Source organism: Engystomops pustulosus, chromosome 2, assembly GCF_040894005.1.
Source record: "Engystomops pustulosus chromosome 2, aEngPut4.maternal, whole genome shotgun sequence".
NCBI classification, from domain to species: domain Eukaryota; kingdom Metazoa; phylum Chordata; class Amphibia; order Anura; family Leptodactylidae; genus Engystomops; species Engystomops pustulosus.
In genome coordinates, this window is record NC_092412.1 from 111,780,847 (window position 1) to 111,803,327 (window position 22,481).

The following is a 22,481-nucleotide window of genomic DNA, read 5'->3' on the forward strand; positions in this document are numbered from 1 at the left end:
CCGGTGGGCAAAGTATGAGACATGTCCTATATATTGCAGTTTTGTGGCTGCTCGGCTTTCTATGGAGAGTCCTCTCCTGCACCAGGCTGTGCGCTCGTCTGGGTTATGGGGGCTCTGCATAAGGCCTTAGAAAGGCAACCTTCTATCTGCAGTCAATTACAAAGAAATTTGAACTTCAGTGACCAGGTTTACCAATTTACCGTATATACTCGTGTATAAGCTGAGTTTTTCAGCACAAAAATTGTGCTGAAAAAAGTTCCATCAGCTTATACACGAGTCTATTTCAAAACCCACTTAAAAAAAATAACCCACCGAAAAAAAAAATAAACTTATATACTCACCCTCACCCATCGGCGCAGCTCCCCGATGTCCGCGATGTCCGTGCATCCCATCTTCCACGGCTCTTCTTCTTTCTTCTGTCATGGACACGCCTGCAGGAAGAAAACATGGCCGCGTCCATGACAGAAGAAAGAAGAAGAGCCGCGGGGAAGAAAGAAGACGGGATGCGCCGACATTGGAGGGTGGGTATATAATTTTTGTTTTTTAAGTGCTGGGGGGACCAAGCTGTATACTACTAGGGGCTGGCTGTATACTACTGGGGGCTGGCAGGCTGTATACTGCTGGGGGCTGGCAGGCTGTATACTGCTGGGGGCTGGTTGCCTGTATACTACTGGGCTCTGGCAGGCTGTATACTACATTGGGGGCAGGCTGGCTGTATACTACATGGGGGCAGGCTGGCTGTATACTACATGGGGGCAGGCTGGCTGTATACTACTGGGGGCTGGCTGTATGCTACTAGGGGCTGGCTAGCTGTATACTACAGGGGGCTGGTGGCTGTATACTACTAGGGACTGGCAGGCTGTATACTACTGGGGGCTGGCAGGCTGTATACTACTGGGAGCTGGCTGACTATATACTACTGGGGGCTTGCTTGCTATATACGGGGGGAGGGGTGTGACCAATGCATTTACCACCCTCGGCTTATACTCGACTCAACAGTTTTTCCCAGTTTTTTGTTGTAAAATTAGGGGTCTCGGCTTATACTCGGGTCGGCTTATACTCGAGTATATATGGTAATACATGTATTGATTGTTGATAGATATCTATTTGTAAGTGCTGAAACATGTTTGATCTCTACAGTTTACTAAATTCCAATGTAGCTAGTTTAATTAGATGATAAAGTAAAATTGAGTTATACAGTATGTAACATTTGTAACAGTTTTTAAGGAATATATTATAGTATATGATATTTATCTTTTGACCTTAGGGATCTTTATCCAGCTGAAACGCATCAGTCTAAGCAACAAAACTAACTAATACTTCTCTTCCATTCAGTTTTAAAGGATATACATTCCACCCAATTAATTGAGGAAGCAACTACCTCTACGGGTAAATGATCCTCCACCATTACATTTTTCTTCATACTGTACATCTCAACCCATGGCGCATGTACTTTTCTCCACTATTATACTCTGTGATAAAAAAAGATTGCATTTCTACTTTTTGCAGACTTTTGCTGGTTGTATTCTTGCTTCTGGCAGGTTCTCCATATCACGTGTTCTCATTCAATACTGCATCATTCATTAAACATTGGACTTACAATCATAAGGTAGTCAAATTCTACCTTTTTATTTCCAGCTCAAAATGAAACCCAAAAACTTATTCCCAAAAAGGTCCAAACTACAGAAAGTCCATCTTTACCAGCCGGTAATATTTATTTTTAGAGATATTTTCCAATAATGTTTTCTTTTTAATAGGATGCGTTATGGCAGACAACACAGTAGTATCAGTTGAATAAAGAGTTCTGTGTTACTAATACTCTAATACTGTTTTATTCCATACAGATCCTAAAACATCTCACAGTCTTCCAACTGATGGTTTTGGGGTTGACATTTTTGAGCTTCCAAAGATACCTTTGGGTAATTTATGTTTATTTTGCCAAAAGTTGCTTATTTGATTAAACATTCAGTAGTGTTGGCTTTTATTTAGAATTTTTTTCATCTATTTTTTCTCTTTTACTTTTTCTGTCTATGCCTATTTATTTGGATCTATAAATAGTGGCAATATATTTTCCTAGAGTAGTGTATTTTGATTCAGAGTTTTAGTGTGTATGTATCTTCTTGAGTTTTTTGTTGCTTGGGATCACCACATACAAAGCATTGTGTTTTAAATAAATAAATCTGATGGTTAAATTAATTAACCAAAGATAAAAAATAAAATCAACCTATGTTAAAAACTGAGCTGTAAATAAAATCAACCTATATTAAAATTTCTGATATGTGGTATTTAACACAATAGAAATATTCATGAAAAAGATAGTTATCTAGTTTCTAAAGTGTGTGCAAATACACTACATTTACTGGTGGTCAATGCAACACAATTATGTTGGTATTCATTGATTAGCATGGCTTGATTTTGGATCAAATGGCAGTGGTTTCATGCAGATACATATACAGTGACTGCTTACTTCCAAATGTTTGTAAACTCGGCGGTATATCTGTAATCTAGGCCACTTCCAGACAGCAGTATTTTTAACCCAGCATCTATATTTAAAACCCAAAACTAGGACAAAATCTGAAACACAGTAGAGATGGAAATCTTAAATACTGAACATTCTCTGTAATACTACTAATAGTAATGCAAAATATTGGCCAGAATACTGCTGTGAAAGAGGCATCATAATGAGTTTTTGCTGTACTTTTCAGGTAGCAAATTATTATTATATGTGTTATGGGTATATATCCATGAGATTGTATCCATAGAACTTTGTGGGTCAATCCTGCACACCTTGGTGCCTCTGTTTTTATATGAAAACACTTGGATGTTTGCAGTTTAAAGTCCTAGGACATGAAAACGAATTGACAAATATGAGTACTTTATTAAAGGAAAGTTGTCATAATACATGTTTTATTTATTTCAGAGCCAAATAAAACAGAACAATCTAGTCCCCCTAAATTCAACAAAACTACAAAAAGTCTAAAGATATCCACTGGTAAATTCAAATTAAGCTGTCTGTTCCTATACAAAATCCAGAATGACCCGATTCTTATAAAATATGTTATATTCTAAACAGTGGTAAAACCAGTGCACAACAAACGGATGCCCATTAACATCATTGCTCTTCAAATATTTCCGGATCCAACAATTCCAAGTGGTAAAGTTGCTTTACATTAGCATGGCATGTTTTTTGCCTCTATCCCCATAGTGCAAAGAGTACATACAATGCTTTGAAATTCTTACTCTTAGCTCTTCTGTTTTAAACATTTTGCAATTCTATCATTTTATAGATGCGCAGTTAGAGCACAGTTTGTTGCAGCAAACATCCCCATGGTCAATATACTCTGAGCCATGTATGTCAGTATTGATAAGACATTGCAAAAGTGTCACACACTGAATCAGAATAATTTAACCTCAACAAACTCTGCTCCACACGACACTCTTTTGCTACAGGCTGGTTCCCAATGCTACAGATCTGCAATGCTGTGCGTAAAAATGCTTTTCTTGAGTTAACATTAAAATGCTTTTTTTTCCATAACTTTGCAAGATTCACATTTCAGTACTTTCTGCTGGTGAATGATCACGCAATGGATATTTCTACATTGTTTTACATAGATACGTTCATAGTTTCTGTTCTTCTATTTACATTGCAGAACAAACAGCAACAACCTCATCTCCCAGTCTAAAAACCACTCGGTCAAATAAAATGTTGTACTCAAAACCTGGTAATAATCTCCCTATTATTTGATATATTTTTTTAATCCTAATTATTTTAGTTTGAAGAAAAAAAAGCAATATAGTTTGTGGCATGAAAATCCTGTAGTATTGATAATGTTTTTAATGCTTTTTAATCTTCTTTACACCTTTACCTCTCGAAAATTGCATTCATCACCTATTCACAGAGCAGGTTATAAAAGACCCTTAAGAAATCACGACAGTCAGGGCATTAAGGTCCATATTCCTTTTCACAAGTCTCCTGCTTTGAAGAATTTAGAATATAGCAACAGGCAGCCGTGTTCTCTGACCTCCATTCATGGGTCTTTGGAACTTATAGAAGCAGCTGAACTCTGTATGAGGATGGCAGACAAACCTGGGCAGTCATAATAATAGTAATCTAAGTAATTTTATTTTTTCAATTGGAAACTCCTGTTGAACATGTAGGGTCTAAGGAAATGCTGTAATGTATGAACCCTTTTGGGTCTTGGAAAGGCAACTTCAACTTCTATGGTTTTCTATGGTTTAGATAAAAAAGATTTATTTGTGAGGAGTTTAATAAATGTATATGTTTTGCCCAACAGCTTCTTTAATTTTCGTTGAAAGTTTTTAGTTAGTCAAAAATGTACATGCGTTTGCCATATTCATGATAATGAGCATTTGTTTTGTTCTTCATCACAGCTCCAAAATCAACTCAGAGAGTACCTATAAATGTTATTAGTCTTCAGATCTTTGGAGAACCAGATGTACCTTTGGGTAAAGAGCTTTTCATGTTTATTGACTAAATACCAGCAACAACCACATCAAGAATGTTTTATGGTCATTTACTGTCATAGAGAGTATGGACTCATTTAATTGAACTACCGGTATATCTACAGAGTTCTTCTTGGATTTCTCGCTATTGATGTCTAGAAAACTAACGAACCAGTTACTGTAACCCATGCTCAGACTAGACTAGCCCAGATCAATGATATACTATAAAAGACTTATTTACATCTGCCTTTTTTGCTGGCCGAAATACACAATCATTCTAGTGACATGTAGTTTATATATGGTGTTATTGTTCTTCGACAGCATATCGCTGTTAAGGCAGCCGGCTACCAACATCTTTCATGCTTTGTTGGCTGATCAGTAAAATGCTGCTTGATAATTGGCACTTGTAGTAATGTTAGTGTGAATGTTTTATTGCTACAACTAACGTACAGTATTCCATCTAGTAATCATTAGATTGATTATGTATAAAATCTACCTTTACTAATTCTGTTATATCTTTTAGTTCCTAACACAACACAAAGACCTTATCAGCCCACCATAACAAAAAAGCCTGAAAGTCCTCCTAATTCAAAGCCTGGTAAATACTTTAACTTGAGCAGTTGTGCCATTTTTATCTGTTACTGCTTCAACTAGTTGGGAGAACTAGAACATTTATAGGCGAAAGCATTTAGATTTTACAGGGGACGTCTGGCATGAAGCAAAAATATAAAAAGTGAAAATTGGAACTCTAGTGTGAACTTTAACTATCCATAATTGAAAACAGTCATATATGGCTAAGGATAGAGCATGCTCTATTTCTTTTACCGGTGTTTACCGTACCATGCACAATGCCATTGGTACAGCTAGCATACACCCACTTTATATGGTCGTATGCAAGGGACCTTGGGTAGTATCAATGGAGAGCTGTGTGAGCTGGATTGGGAGGACTTTAGTTCACTACTGTGTGAGATTTTGCAGCAGATTTGGGTTTTTGGAACTTGACCATAGCTTTAGATATACAGTATGACAGAAGAGAAAAAGAGATATTAAAGGACATCTGTCATCAGGTCTGTGTCACTAGTCCTGTCACTACAACCTGTTAGAGCAGCTCACAAGGATCCCATCCCAGCCATTATCTAGTTATTTCATACATTAATCATTATAAAATCATCTATTCTTTATTATGTAAATGAGGCTAGTCACACGGTCAGAGGCAGTGATGTCACCCCTGTTCCCCCTCCCCTCTCCTCCCCCTGCTCATGTCTGTGTGTGATGTATAGTAAAGCATTGCTGGTGTGTGTGCTGCATCTGCTGACATGCTGCATCCTCCTAATACACATGTGAGAGACACAGACATCAGCTACACAAGTATCTGACATGTTCTGCTATAACATGGCTGCCTGGAGCTGTTGTATCTCTCCTATACACACACAGGCTGCAGGGGGCGTGGCCATCAGCACCAGGAAGCACATCATTATACAGCCTCACATCATTATACAGGCTGTCAGTCATGCACTGGGGGTGTGGCTGTGCCTCCCACTCATGAATAAGGTGGACAGCTTGAATATGCTAATGCTTCATTGGACATTTCACAGGTCATTTGCATACAGCTTTAGGGCCTCATTGCTTAAGTTTACAGGCATGTAGAGGGACCATGAAGGGATAGAGGTAATGCTCTCTAATGGCAGTTTGTGAAAATTGGGACGGGTTCTCTTTAAGTGGTCAATGCTTCTCTTATGGACTTCATATGTATTCTCATCTATTCAAAGAGTCTCATTTCAGTACCATACTAGGCTTGGGATCAATTGTAAAGTCCAAAACATAGGGGCACATTTACTAATGACCTTGTGCCAGTTTTCTGTCACACTTTGCACGTTCTTTTATGTGCAAACTGCTTGCAGTTCCAGCTCCACATTTGTGTCAGGGCTGTTCTATACCCGACGCAACACAAATTTCTGCACATAAAGGGGTATTCCGGTGCACAGACGGAGCGTGCAACACATTTTTCAAGCAGAGTCTGACAGAATTGTGTTACACACCATGGGGGTCATTTACTAAGGGCCCCGCGGACCGCACTTTTGCTGGACATACCGACGATTTCCGTTTTGCGCCACTGGGACAGGGTTTTAAAAGGGGTTTTTGGTGCATGCGATCGGATTTTGGCACAATCGCTACGGCTTTCATGCAACACAAGTCGGTGGTGGATTCAGACAAACCGCGGGCTTTAAAGGGAACCTGTCACCAGGGGCCTCATTTTTCACTAAAGACAGATTGTAAAAGCCCATGACACCAGCAGTGCAAATCTGCCTTTCTGCCTTTTCTAAGCATTTGCATTACAATATAATTGTGAGTTATAACTTACTCTTGCTCCATGACAAAATCCTGGGGTAGTCACAGGGGCTGGACTTTGGTTTGGATGCATTTCAAAAAACAACATGTGACTTGTCTGTGTTACTCCTCAGAGCTTGGCCCCCACCTTTGTGCTCCCGTCTAGCTCCTCCTCCTGCTTCTTCTCAGAGGTCACAGCCTGGTCAGTCTGACATCAGTGGGGGAGGGACACGCTGTACATGAGCACAAACATGGAGAACAGCCTGCAGCTCAGACAATTATATTGTAATGCAAATGCTTAGAAAAGGCAGAAAGACATATTTGCACTGCAGATGTCATGGGCTTTTACGATCTGTCTTTAGTGAAAAATGAGGTCCCTGGTGACAGGTTCCCATTAACTTAAAAATTGTGTTGTAAGCCATCCACTTACATACACCGGGAAGAAGGTGAACTTGGGCGGACCTGATCGGAGAAGCAACACATGCAGAATATCGGGCCTCAATCTTCATGAATCGCGGCAGAGTTCATCCTCGTCGGAAAGGTGCACCAGAAAAAAGTTGGTGCACTCTGTCGGAGCAGTGCAGGAATATTGGCACCAGATTCATAAAAAACGGGTGCCACAATTCCTGAATCTGGTGCACCCTGCACACTACACAGGCATGGTGCGTATGGTGCAGTTTGCACTATTTTTGATAAATGTGCCCCATAGTATTCATTTTTTGGCAATAATATTTCCAAAAAATTTATTTGGATATACATATGGCCGTACCTTAATCATTATGATGTCCTTAGAGGACTATGGTAGTTATGACTTTTCCTTCTCAATAATTTGACACCATTTTCTGTTTGTATCCAAATGTGTGTATAGCAATGAGTTGACATCACTTAACTTTTGACTTTTATGTCATGAAAGGGAACCTTTTCGGCATAAAATTTACAAAACTCTGAACATTGTTTTCATAAGAGTAGCTATTTGGAGTATATCATGCAATAACACACCATTATTAATATATTCCATCTTTGTGTTTACTAGTCATCAAAGCTAATAAAACAAAATCATAACACCCAAATTCTTTCCATTCTCTAATTTTCTACTCCAGTAGAAAAACCTTGTTTTCAGTTGTGAAAAAAGAGATTACATTGGGTTTTTTTTTACAGTTCCAACGCAAAAGGTTTCATCACAAATAACCAAAAAACCTAAACCAACACCTCGGACTCATGTAAAACCTGGTAATGCATTTATAAGTGTTTTTTCTAGTTAATTTTCAATAGCTCTATAGTATAGAGCTCTATGGCACATAAAGGTCCACCATCTGGAATGTTTATTTTTCATCCACTTGATGAGACTGTGTAAAATTCAAATACATTTTAAATAGAAACACCTTAATGGATATTTAAAAGCATGGTATTTACTAAATTTTCACTTAAGGGAAAGTGTTCCAATATTATATTTCTTCTGTGTTTAGTCTGATTTAAAAATCTTGAGTGCACTTGGCTTTCTCTCTAAATTTTACAGGAACAAAAAATTGGTTCTAGCGAAAACATGCGTGCCAAGGAGCTGTTTAAATATTGCAGGGAATGTATGCTTCAAATCTGCCTTGTGCGAACATCCCCTATCACTGTGTATTTGTTAGTTATATAATATATAATGGAATAGCTTAGAATGCCATAGATGTATGTTTAGAAACTGAAATTATTTCTTAACAGCTTCCACAGGAGCACCTAAGGAAACTAATAAACCTAAACATCCACATGTGATTGATTCAACTACATTGGGTAAAAGCAGATACATCATTTTGTGAATGGCTTATTTATCTTGTAATGCAGTCAGCCTCCATTATCCACATGATCATATCCAAACATGCAAGCTGGTTTTCATCCATTCTTTGGTTCAAAAAGTATTGCTTTATTCACCAAAATCTTCACCATCATCCTGCTTTTATGCTGAGAGTGCAGCATGCCACTATTCTCTACAACCATCTTGGACAAAAAAAAACATCATTTTTTCTTTTACCATTAAACTTCCATTTCCATTTCAGAAACAACATTCCATCATCTGCACAATGTGCTGCAATGAACTGCATGTCCATATAAAGGATTCATCGCATCCCATGTTAAAGTCTATTGTTTTTTTTACTTAGAAATTGTCTTTTTTATTTATAGCTCCTTACCGACTGCAACATAGCTCTTCCAGGCCCAAAACTTCACTCAGACCACGGACTAGACCTCCTGGTAATTAACATCATGTTGTTATTTAAGAAACATAACATGTTTATTTATTCACGCTGGAATTTTTTGTATTCTTTTTCTACTGTTCTATCTTTTAGACAGCTTTTAAGTAATCTCTTAGAAACCTAAGTTCTTCTCTAGGAACGTGGAGGGGATAAACATTTTGCAATATTTTCCAGTATGGTTTTTAAGTCTTAAATCTTTATATTTTAACAGTTTTATCACTGTACTCCCACATCCAGCTCAAGCGTTAAATTTGTAAATTACTTTTCTGTATTGAACATGAACAAACTGCTTTCTGTGTTTTCATGTAATACTACAGTTACAATAATAGTAATAATCGGTGTAAACTATATTTACCTGTTAATTGTGTGCAAAGGAAAACATAATATCAAAACCCTAATATTATGAGGAATAAATTATGTTATGACAAAAGTTTGTATTTTACACCCCTTTAGTTAACTAACTTAAATTTGATTTGTTTCCTTTTTAATTTTTTTTTAAGAGGCATCTATTTTCAATATACACACGGGAGGGCTATGTTCATTTACCCATTGTAATTTCTGTTCATAATAGAAACCATAATGAAGTGCTGGATCGATCTAACCTAACTCTAATGTTAATCCATTGGCATATTATTGCAATTTTTACTGTTAAATTTGATGCAGGCTATGAAATAGTGAGTCTAAAAAACATTATGTTGCTCTTTCTGAAATATATGCAACATATAAAAAAGAGGATATTATAAACCGAGATTTAAATTAGACTCAGGATTAAGTAGTGTAAACGTTACAGACCCTGTAGTAGAGGCTTCAAACTTAGCATCTAATATGGTTGATATCAGACTTTAATGAACATCATGAAATATAAGTAAGGTGTAAATAAGAGACACTGGAAGCATAGAAGTAAACAAAAACTATATCATGGAAAATGTAGCTGAAGGAGCTGAGCAGTTTGACATTTAGGCTTCTGGAGAAAATATTCAGTATAACTATCCCTTTATATTTCTGCTCCTTCTGTTCTGAGATGTTCTGATTAGTTATCAGTAAAAAAAAAATATGTTATACCTAATAATTTTTCACTGTTCTTTTTTTATTAAACCACTCTACATTGCTTTGTGCAGTGTCAGCTTTATCGCATATTTATGCATCTAAAATGAAATTCACAACCTATTGCTTCCTTTTTTCTAAAGGGTATTTGTTCTCTAAAGGATATTTTTAGCAACCACAAACTATCTGTTATCCTCTGAAAGCTGATCCTATTGAAAACAAATGAGATCATTTGATGTCTTGCAAATACCCTTGTACAATTGGAACCCTTTCGTTCCGGAATTGTTAACACTTTTTAATAGTTCCTGAATGGTAAGGTCTCATATATACAGATTGCAGATTGTTCACACCAAATCTGTGCTGAAATCTGAAAGAGAACATGAAGCGAATCCACAGGTAATAACATGTAAATCCAATACAGAAGATATATACTCTCCTATCCACAAGCCATGCAAGTTCCATTTTGAAAAACTCAATAATCTCAATCATTTTAATAATCTCATTCAGGCTACATGTACACAAATTTGCTCAGTCTGTGGAAAGTGACCCATGTGTAGCTCAGATTCAATGGACCAAGCACAGTGTAATGGGCCTAAGATGGTAATACACGTTAATCGGCTAGAATGGGTAGGCCATTAATAGTTTAAGAAACACATTTCAAGTAATGCCTACATTTTCTGAATTAGTTTAACTGACTGCGTGCACTGATTTATAATTCCATGAGTTACAGTCCACTGTGAGTAGAGCCACAGTCAGGCTGGTATTTATAGCATTATAGATTGCAATTTCAGTTCAGCCAGGCCATGTTTCATCTGGAAAAAGCAGCTGTCACATTGGGGGGCATTTATCAATTTGGACATAGGGTGGTGCTGGAAGCGTGCTATATTTTTTAATGGGACCTAAGTTTGTTGCACAAGGGATTAATGATTTAGTGCAGAAATTAAAAGGTCATGAACTGCACTCGACATTCAAGAAGATTAAATTGAAGTTAGTATACCAGCTTTTACCTGAGGGCAAATTCACATGAATGTATGCCTGGCGTACCCTAGCACGGTGGGCACACGGCGCATGGGAGAGGAGGAGGGGGTGAGCGCTGCTCGCCCCTGCCCCTCTCCATAGAGATACATGTACTATCTTCTCCCCGGGAACCGAACGGCTCCATATGGCTCAGTGTGCCCATTGCCAGCCTTTGGGAGACATATATGACGTATATGCAGTGGCTGTTTTTACCTCCCCCAGCGGTCGTGTGATTTCGCCCTAATTGTGCACCAAAAACTGAGCCACAAAACGAGTCAGAAAATCACGTTGCCGACACTTCATAAATAAATTCAAGAGGCACAGCAAGGGGAAAAAAATGTGGCCAGCTTTTCCTTTTGAAAGGTGATAATAAATGCCCCCATTGACTTTGTTTTCTGGGCCATACATAGCAATCTGAATTGGTACTGATGTTAGCGATAGGGTGCAGAAGGGAGGTCAAATTAGCATTTTTGCGAATTTTCCTTTCTGTGTTTAAAACATGATATTATTAACCCCTTAGCTCAATTATTGTCCCACATTTATTAAAACGTTTGCGCCAGTTTTGTGTCGCAGCTCCTCTGTATCTAACATTACAGAAAAAATGTGCCCCTAGAGGAACCTGTTAATGCCGAGTTTGCACCACATTTATTACTAATGTGGGCCACAATTCTGTCTTCTCCACAATCCTGCAGTATGAAGAAGGTGCATACTTCCAGAGCAGTGCAGGGGGCGCCAGATTAATGAAGACCAGGCGCCAGATTAATTTGTCGCACTTTGCACACTCCACAGTCAAGCTGCACATAGTACAGACTGTACTAGTTTTGATAAATGAGAGCCACAATGTTCAGCTTTCTCTGGTCCATTATCTTATAGAAGAAATATTAAAGGAAACTTGGCATCAGGACTCTACCAATTAAGGTAGATCCGATGGTAGGTTCCTCCTAACATTCTTAACCCTAAATTATCTTTCCATAATCATTTAATACTTCAAAACAAGATTTAAACTTGGAGTACTCTTTCTGGGTTGTGAGAGCAAAGGTTGCTTCACGCCCCAGTAGCCTATGCTGTCCTACCTACTTCTGCATCTTAGATACGCTGCTGATACAGCTCGTGCTTGTGCAGTCGTTGCGGCCACTTAGCTTGTACAGCTTGTGTACAAGCTATATCAGCAGTGCACCAAAGACATGGAAGGAGTTTAGACATCATACTCTACTGTGGGTTCTATAAGTGCTTCTATGCCAGAAAACTGGCCTAGAAGTCCTGAAATAAATGCCAATACTAGCAATCCACCAGCACGGATTATTTCCCCCTTTACGCCAGCTCCATGGCCCCTTGGCCGAGTATAAGGAGGGTGAGGCCGGCACAAACTGCAGCGAGCAAACTTTCAGGTAGAGCATGGCATAGAAATAAGCACTGCACAACCGGCCACCGGATAAATCAAGAGACCGGAGCCTCTTAATGTATCAGGCTGCACCGAAGGGGCTGCAACATTATATGATAATAAATAACCTCATTGACTAGAAAATCTCCAAAAACTTAAAAACTGTACTGTAAAGTTTTAGTAACACATAAGATGAAAAAAATGGCTCTGTTCATAAGGGGTTAATTACCATCTCTAGAACAATATGTAACTCAAGGAGCTCTTTTTACTGTTTCTTCTCCAGCACATAATGGGACAACACAGGGACCAATAAGATCAAGACCTACTGGGGAGTTCAACTGGCTGCCTGGCACAATACCAGGTAACACGTCCAATATCAGAGGAGTTCTTATAAGAATATGGAACTTGCTGCCATAGGAGATTTTAATGGAAATTCTTCAAAAGAGGTGTAAAGTGTCAAGTTCTGCCCTTGTTCACACAACCTCAGGTTCTCTAATGACTGATAACATTCGCAGATTGAGCTCAGGAGAAATCAAACCAAGACAACGTATGGTATAATATCAAGTAATAACATTACATTACTATTTCTGTATAAATTGTAAAGGGGCTGCCTGGTTGACCTATTCCTCAGAGTTGAAGATCTGACATCTAGACCCTACACTAGTCAGCTGTTCTGGCTACCAAACATTTGGAAACCTTTAAAGGTTCAACTTTAACGGGCTCTTTTCTGTTGATTTCAAGAGCTTTTGTGGGAAATCACAACGAGGGGTTTTCCCAAAAAAATCATGTATACACAAGAGAGGGACTAAATATCTAATCACATGGGCTTCAGGTATTTGTTGTGGAAGTCTTATGGCAGTCTACAGAGAACTTGTCCTATATGACTAAAGTGCATATTATGAGGTTCTGCAGCAGCTGACGTGTGAATAGTGAAGTTATGCAGCAGCTGAGCTTTAGATTACAAGATTCTGTATCAAATGTGTGTATTGGACAAGTCCTATACACTACACCGCTATTGTATTACGCTGCAAATTTTCCAGTACGGTTTCCGTAATTTTGCATGGAAAACCTGCATATATCTGCTGCAGCTGTCATCCTAACTTGACGAAGATGGGGGGAGGGGAAATTCTAAGCTTCTCCCTGTTGGCTACATGACCTAGAAACTGCAGAGCGGACAGAGACATCAGCATCTGGCTTTTTCATTATATAAATACAAGTGCCGGAAGTCATCAGTCTCAACCAGAACACAGACAACCCCTTTAATATTTTTTTTCCTGGAATTCATTAAACCTTCTATTAATGTTTATATTCTACATCAGCAGAATAAACGTAATCCAACACACTGTTATTTAAAACCACCCAAGCCCAGGGCTAGCTCTTAAGAGATTAATCTTTTTGAATGTCTGCAGTATTTGCTTATTAATTTGCACGTACACACATTGGCAGATATCTAACCTTTCCATGAATCTATGTGGTCTTTAATAACATTTATAATAATTAATAAAAAAAAATTTTTCAGTTTAATTTTACAATCTATTGAATATCTGCTAATGTATTCACATTCTAAGCAATTAATCACTTAAAGAGTTTCAGATAATTTTTGATATAGTGTGGGGAAAAGGGTGTTGTGAACATTTTTCTAATGCAAAGTGCCTTTTAGTTACACTCTTACTTCTCTGTTGCCCAGGGTTATCTGCCTACCATTAATGAAGATGGGACTCTCTTGCCTCTCCTCTCCTGTTAATTTAACTCTTACGTGTTTACTCTTTGTTATCTTATTTTCAAAAATCAAGCAGAAAGTGAAGGAGTCAATCCTCCCTTCTGTTGTTTAAACACACATGGGTGGATTAGGTATTTCTCATAGTCAGCTCCACAGATACACACTATACACACTGGAATAGGGATCTCTATGGGAGGGAGCTCTGGACCCTGATATTTTACAAACTCAGCAGAATTTTTTAATGAAGTATATTACAAAAATAATCAAAACACTCTCATAATATTAAAATATTCTCAAATGACGGTTATACTTTAAAACTTAATGTTTAGTTTTTGTTTCCCATTTTAATTGACTGATAAATAACCCCTTTGTGTCTCCAACTCACCTTTTTTACTTTAAGCTATGTGCCTTTCATGCCCACAGTATTAAATATTCAAATCCTGGCCATTTAACCCTTTAGATGCTACAGTAACTGTGTCATCTAAGCAGTTTAAGATGGAGTGGAAGCCTTCAGAGAAGCTTAAGTACTCTCACACATATTGCAGGGTACTAATGTCATTAGATGGTGTATTGGAGCCCAATGAATTCTACCACTGCACTATGTATGTAATACAAACCATCAGATTATCATATCTCAAAGTCTTCTTGTGGGACTAAAAGAGATTTTCCCCTCTAAGAGTTCTGTTATAGGGAACCTCTTAAAATCTGGAAGCACATGGCACAGAGCTAAACTGCTGTCATGGCATTTACCATGCACAATGAGCACTAAAATGTGATAAAAACAGGCTTTCCCCCCTTACAAAGCTCTGATGTCAGACAAATAAAAATGGCATTGGAAAGGGGAAATGCAAAAACATTTTTGAATAAAGAAAAATAAATGAATTATATGACTATAAATCTTCTTAACATATCTTATACATTCGTCATGTTAGTTATTTCAGATAGCAAGTCACTCAAAAAAACAAGGACAAATTTATTTTTGTTTTTCTTATTCTCTCCTGGAAAGATAATCTGTGAGATCTACAGTACGGAAAGTATTCAGACCCCTTAAAAGCCCTCAGTGATATTGATAGCTAAAAAGAATTGTCTGTTTGTATGTGGCAATAACAAAAATGACTATAATGACCTGGTACTGAAAGGGTTCAACTTTTATATAACTTCACAGTAAAATGAAGAATGAATTTTATCTCTTACACATCTGATCGATAGCTCTAGTGATTACTGGAAAACAAATCCAGTTACAAATTAAGGTCATAATGTAAAATACATCCTTTTTCCTCATAGCATGCATCTTAATAACATTTTCCCTAAAGTTCCCTAAAGTGTCGCAGCCACCACCGGAAAACAGCGGCTGATGGAAAGAATGCTGTGTACATGTAGTAAGGAAACAGAAGTATTAGGAGATCCTACTACTGCTTGGTCATTTTTGGAAGCGGGGTTGAGTTTCTCAAGCTTGAAATTATTGTAATAAATCTAAGATATCTGAGGGAAATTGTACTTGGGATGAAAAATCGTTATCTTCCTTTGCAGAAGTGGCATGGATGGTAACAAGGAACAAATTAGTAACAAAGGGTTAGACGCAGGGAGCTACCTTTCCAAATTTTGGCATGTGCCATAATACTCTGTGCATACAGTATATTGCATGTATATTCTATTATAATTGTCTATGCACAGTATACTGTATAAAAAATAAACTTGAGGTTTTAATATAGAGCCATTAGAGTTTGCTTTAATTAAAAACATAACTTTATTTTGTCAGCACCGCTGTCATTTTCATCACTGACCCTGGGTTGTTAGAATTTCATGAAATGGGTTCTGTTGTTTGATATTCTTAGTAATTCATTTATATTAGCCTGGAGAATGTATATATCACATTTCATGCCAAGAATCTACTGAAATAACTTTCCTAAATGTTTTCTAATATTACAGTATAACTTTAATCTTTGTTGACATAGAGATATTATTATATCACTTAAAGACCACTTGCTGCATGTTCTGTACACCACAGATCACAGCTGGTTCATGTCATCTCTGCTGTATTTGTACTACACTGTGATGATAGGTCCACATGAAAATCCCTCTATAAAAAGATTACATTGAATGTCATAAACAAATTAGATATAAGTATATGTATGTGCCAAAATGTGTCAAGCTGTAACTGCAGTATTAATAACAAATAACTAAATCACTGCATTATGCTCTTGAGGGTTGCTTCTGTCTATATACTCGAGCAGGACCTTCAATAAGCTATATAATGGAGCCCAGTTACAATGCTCAGTTCTCCTTGATGCATGTTTTATATGGTTGGCAAGGTATGAACTAGTCTACAGAGGGTGTGCTAGTGACAATAATGCAGACTATACAAGGCTAAACAATCATTCAAATGACCTTTTGGCCAAATGTACTTATGTATGATGTATGTATGATTAATCCATTTAAAAGGCAGTGAAGGAGTACCAGTTGACGTTCTGAATCGTATACATAGCACCATTACTGGCGCAGATTTTCTATGCAGGCTGCGCCAGAATTCTGGTGTACATTGCACATAAATATGTGTGAAAATTGGTTGCACATGTATTCATGAAGTGTCTGCACTAGTATTGTGTCTGCACCATGCACGTCGCAACACAATACTGTACACAGAATGGGGTGTTTTGGTGGGTATTGAAACCCGGCCGCCACATTAATGTCGGCAAGTCTGATGGAAATGTAGCGCAGGTCCCTTGAACTGCGTGCACCAGAAAAAATCTTGTGCACATTAGTGAGGCAAACTGCAGTAAATCTGGCCCACTGTCTGTAGAAATCAAAAATATTGACCCACATGTATCAAAAACACTGCAAAGTCTGTAGGGTGAGCCAAATTCATGAATTGTGTCTCAGATTCTTCATGAATCTGGCGCCCCCTGCACTGTTATGAGTGCAACAGCTTTTTTTTTGCTGCACCCTTAACATGGGGCGTGCAACACAATTCTGTCAGACACTGCATGATAAATCTGGCGAATGGTCCAACTGTGCACAGGAAAACCCTGTTCAGTGCAGAATTTTGTGTCGCGTCGGGTATAGTGCGCAACAAATGTGTCTCGGACACTTCTTAAATACATGTGCAAGCAGTTTGCGCTAAAAAGAATGTGCAGAGTCTGACAGAAAACTGGTGCAGAGAATTTAGTAAATGTGTGCCATTATCCCTGAAATATCAAAATGTCATTGCCCTCCCTAGGCCTATGTACAGATAGAAAAGCATGAAGGTGACAATGGCAATGATTTATTACTACATTTTTAAGAATGCAGATCTCTACAGTCCATTTTGGTTCCATTAACTTCTGTATTGTTTGTCCGTATTTGTAGCTTTCTACTACTATATGACTTTAACAAATGCTGACAGCACTATGATTAGTGGTATTTAACGAGATTTATCAGGAAGCTAATCTACAGTCTATGTCAGAAACAATTGCTATGTACTCATTCAGAGTTTTCTAGGAGAAATTATGATGCAGTTCAAATTAGTATTATTATATCATATACATTTTCCATTACAAAATGGCCTGACTGTAGAAGTTGGAAATAAAAGAATAGTATATACTAAATGGTAATAAATGGAATTAAGCTAATTAGAGGAACATTGACAAGAAAGTATGCCAGCCCTCACTAAACATGAGAATATGCAGAGATGCAGAAACTATGTGCTCTGTACACAACACCCAAAGAGAACCGTTAAGTCTTTTCATATGGTGAACCAATTTTCTTACATTCCCAGTGTACTCTGCAGAAAATCAACCCTCAGTATAATTGCAGCTGAAATGTCTGAGACCCAGGGACTCTTCATAAATTCCACCACAAAAGCTTTTAGTATCAAGTTATAAAATGCAGTCTTGTTGGAACAATAAATCTCCAGCTACAATATTCCATGAGATTCTTCAATACACAATGGTTTTCTTCAGTGTTTAACGGAAGACCACAAGACCCCATGCAACAAAAATGAAGCGGTGGTATTATATAAGTCTAACATACATAGGAAATGTCATCCTTTGCTTGAATTGTGTAGTTACATAAAGATGATGTAACACACATACTTTAGAACAGTGATGGCGAACCTTTTAGAGACCGAGTGCCCAAGCTACAACTAAAATCCACTTTTTTACCGTGAAGTGCCAACATTGCATTTTAATCAGTAATTTAGTGCTACCTGTTCTTCCACATCTTTCAATCGTATTAATTCCTGGGGCCACTATTACAGTTGAAAGAAAGAGGGCAAATTCAGACCAACATTGTAGCTTCTCTACAGGGTCTCTCTGTACAGGAAGAATGGTGAATCCAGCAGGAAGACCTCCAAAGATAATGCAGCCCTTTCCACACCTTCTCACTTTTCCCACAGTTCCAAACAGCCAATGAAGTGTCACTTTAAAATAGCGCTGAGAGCAGCATCTCTTAAGTTGCCTGGGACTGCAGGAAGATATGGCGGATTTGTTTCTTTCTGGTGAGCTCCGTCCTGGGTTGACAACCTGAGTGCCCACAGAAATGGCTCTGAGTGCCACCTCTGGCACCCGTGCCATAGGTTCGCCACCACTGCTTTAGAATAACTTTGGAAAAATATGGTCTATTAAAAACAATCTAGAACTATATTTTTAAAATGAGCCTGAATGGTCATATGAGATGTATAATCTCTAATTTCTAGTTTTCATGCAGAATAGTTGTACTGGGTTAGTGATGGAAACAATTGCTCCTTATTTGTACCATTAGAATATGGAGAAAAAGATAAGTACACCTTTCTACACAGTTATAGCTGCATGTGTAGCAAATGCTTATTTTTCACTGTAACTTGCAAACATTTCAAACAACTGCAACTATAAAAAGTCAATTGATAGTCCCAATAATTTAGCTGTTTCACTAGTAATTGTGGGAAACCAAATGCTGCCTTTAAATTACAACTGTAAAGAGTGTTCGTTGTCATTATTTTTTATTTTAACAATGAAACATCTTTTAGACAATCCCTTCAAAATGCATAGAATGTCTTCTAGGTGATAGTCTTCTCAAACATGAAATATATGGTGGAACTGTCACTAATAATCTACAAAGGTTGGATTTCTCAAAGATGTACTCTTTTGGAGGGTTTAATTTATATTAATTTGTCTCTTTGGAAACATTTCGAAATAATATTTAATGCAAATGTTTTTATTTGCTTCTAGGCGGAAAAGTTTATGATAATACAAAGCTTCTCGGAGTTAGCAGAAATATTTCAATGGAACAAAACAACACTGGAAAAAGAACTTTTTTAGGTAAGAATTACAATGTATGTGTTTATACATATTATTTGACCATAGCTGTTTTTTAGATAGGTTCTTATTATGAAGCAGACAGGATGACAGCTAATTACTTCTGTAAACTGTTTCTGGGCATGTACTGTATTTTCCTTTAACTGCTGCATATAATCTGCATCTCCATTGTCTATAAAACGTCCGTTGTCCTTGTTAAAAAGGTTGAAATCCAAAAATATGTTTAATCTTAGACATAAACATTATTAACATATGTCAGCACAGCAATGAAACAATAAAATAAAATTGTCTTTCTCATGGTACACCTACTGTAAACCTAGATTCTAGGAGAAAATAGGTTATAGGACTAATATAGTAATCTCAATAATATGTTATTGAATACTTACACAATTAAATAGATTTCATAATTGTTCTCTTAAGTTTCTTCACCACCTCTTCCCCCTGTAAAACCAACCTCTTTACGGAGAAGAATCCATCCTACCAATGTCACAGGAAGACCAGGTGTTTCAGGTATGTTCTACAATACTTACCCGTGGCAGGCAGTTCTGAAATATAAGACTACATTCTAACATTGTGATTTTTGTGTTTGTTTTACTGTGAAATAACAAAATACCACTTTTTTTTACAGTGTATTTGCTTTAAATGTTGCCTTTTTATTTATCTATTTAGAACTACAATGGAACCACACCAAACACGCAATATGAGAACCCCACCACACAGATGTTTAGAACTAATTTACAGTTATGAAATGTACAGTACACTGTACAGCAAAAATATATCTGTAGCACCCTCGTGCGCAAATCTTCCAGAAATCTGATTCAGGTGGATTAATGAATTTCCCCCAGTGTGTTCAATGTCAGCGCCCTAATTAGTTAAAAAGTACAATTATATGTAATGTATTCTTAGACCTTACAGTCCTTAGAGGCTTGTTAGAGAGCATAAGTGAACAAACAGAATCATGAAAGCCAAGTAACACAATGGAGGCAATAAGAATTAAGTTGTTGCAAATGTATTGCATGGCCAGTAAAACAATTGCAGTGTTAACCTTCCAAAAGATGGCAATTCACAAATTGACAGGATGGCACTAATTAAAGAAGTAGCCAAGAGGCCACAAGAGCGGCAGATTCACAGCACATGTTAAAGAATCTATTAGTCATGAGCTCCGCAAGGCTGACCAATGTGGAACAGTGGCAAGAAGAACATTGGTGGCAGCATCATTCTGGGGGCATGTAGTCAGAGTTCATGGGAAGATGAGTAAAAATAAATACAGAGCATTCCTTGAGGAAAACCTATTAGATTCAACAAAAGACAGACATAAGTTCACCTTCCATTTGGACAATGACATTAAACAAACACCAACAGCTTCAAATCAAGGCATATTCATGTGTCTTCAAGAACAAATTTTAAATTTTTACGCCTTCCATTTCTCACTTTGCTCCTTCCACAAGCCATGTCCTTTTGATTTTTTGTTTACAAAGCAATATGAGGACTTGTTATCTAAGGCACCCTTTGATATTCTGTGCCGTGTACCAGAAAGATGGAAAAATTCCAAATGTGGTGTAATGATCCAAAAAAAAAACAAAAACATAGTTGCGCCATGTTCTCATGGCTTTATTTTAACAGCTTTAAAGGTGTGGTCGATATGACACCTCCAACTTTATTCATTGGTTAAGTATAATCACAGAGACTCCACCTTCAAAAATAATCACTCTTTATAAAAAATTTTATTGGAGGCAAAATGGTGAAAAAGTGGTCACTCAGACATTTAGGTGCTATTTTCCATTACAGGGTTCATTGCCAGGAATAATAGATGAGACATATTGGGACACGGGGATATTTTACTATTACTTCAGGCCCTCTATTGTAATTGAGTCATAAGGAGTCTGATCATTGATACAAAATACTCCTATACATCTTTATTGTGGTATATTGTAATATAGATGTATAATATAGCCTAATGACAGCTATGGCAGCTTCACCTCCACGTCATGTGGGCGTTTGGCCACCAGTGAATTAGACACGTATGGGGCTTTTCTGCGCCCTGCCTGCATGTTTGTAAAAACCTGCAAACTATATCATTCACAAGCACCAGAGTATGATAAATTTTCATCATAGTGTGTAATTACTCAATTAAAGTTCTTAGAGAAAAACTTCCAATAGACGGCAGTTGAGTTGAGGTGAGTGCATTGTTTTTTAGTTAATTAGTCTATGTAGTTTTTCTAATTATGGTATGATGTCTTTGTCATTGCAGTATCTACACCACCGCTTCTTCCTGTTAGACCAACATCCATACGTAGGAAAGCCCCAAGTACCAATGTGACAGGGAGACCAGGAAATCCAGGTATGGTAATAATTTTCTGTTTGTGAGACTTCTGTTACAGTACATATTGGATGTCTGTTTTCAAGACTTTTAGCTTTCACAAATAGCTGTGAGGAAAATCTCAGAGACCCAAAATAAAATATGTGCATGGATTTACATACTAAATGACCAGCTTGTATAGCAGCACATCAGACCTGAAAGCAAGTATATTGCCACCCATTTTATTTCTACAGTACAATCTTTTCCAACCTTGTTTCCCAATCATGATTAGTTTTTGCATCCTTTTGATCATGTTTTACACAGTTGTAATGAAAAAAATAACCTTAAGGGAAGATTGCAGTAAGTACAGGTGATACTACACCTCTTTTTGGTTTGCTCTTGGTTTTTGCCTCACAACTCAGTTCAAGCCATGATAAACTAGATCAATAAGGCCACCCTCAAACATAGAGAAGGAGGATGATTAGTTCAATTCTGCTTTGGGTGGTAAGCACCTGGAACATGAGAGGTTACAGGATCAGTGAATGGAACTGGACACCATAAACGGGTAAAAAAAAACAGCACAAACCCTGGACGATGCTGCAAACGCAAGAACTAGGGTATTAGACACAGAATCTGATAAGCTAGAGTACCAAACTACTTGACTGGAGGAAGAGAAATTGACAGTTGTGAAATTTTTACATGGGTTGTATGAGGGAGAGGTATG

At 37.5% G+C, this 22,481-nt stretch overlaps 1 protein-coding gene across 50 annotated transcripts in view; it reads left to right on the plus strand.

The window, feature by feature from the left end:
* The window catches only part of ABI3BP (ABI family member 3 binding protein), a 206,967-nt gene that overhangs the window by 142,878 nt on the left and 41,608 nt on the right, over positions 1-22,481 (plus strand). For 35 of the 50 annotated variants that reach the window (XM_072135990.1, XM_072136015.1, XM_072136005.1 and 32 more), the window contains 15 exons: positions 1,336-1,389; positions 1,639-1,707; positions 1,845-1,919; positions 2,921-2,992; positions 3,074-3,154; positions 3,651-3,722; positions 4,393-4,467; positions 4,988-5,062; positions 7,951-8,022; positions 8,500-8,568; positions 8,956-9,024; positions 12,752-12,829; positions 19,372-19,461; positions 19,879-19,968; positions 21,710-21,799. In XM_072135990.1, coding sequence (XP_071992091.1) covers positions 1,336-1,389; positions 1,639-1,707; positions 1,845-1,919; positions 2,921-2,992; positions 3,074-3,154; positions 3,651-3,722; positions 4,393-4,467; positions 4,988-5,062; positions 7,951-8,022; positions 8,500-8,568; positions 8,956-9,024; positions 12,752-12,829; positions 19,372-19,461; positions 19,879-19,968; positions 21,710-21,799 — 1,131 coding nt within the window. The remainder of the gene's footprint in view (positions 1-1,335; positions 1,390-1,638; positions 1,708-1,844; positions 1,920-2,920; positions 2,993-3,073; positions 3,155-3,650; positions 3,723-4,392; positions 4,468-4,987; positions 5,063-7,950; positions 8,023-8,499; positions 8,569-8,955; positions 9,025-12,751; positions 12,830-19,371; positions 19,462-19,878; positions 19,969-21,709; positions 21,800-22,481) is intronic. The other 15 variants (XM_072136010.1, XM_072136003.1, XM_072136007.1 and 12 more) reach the window with 15 other exon arrangements.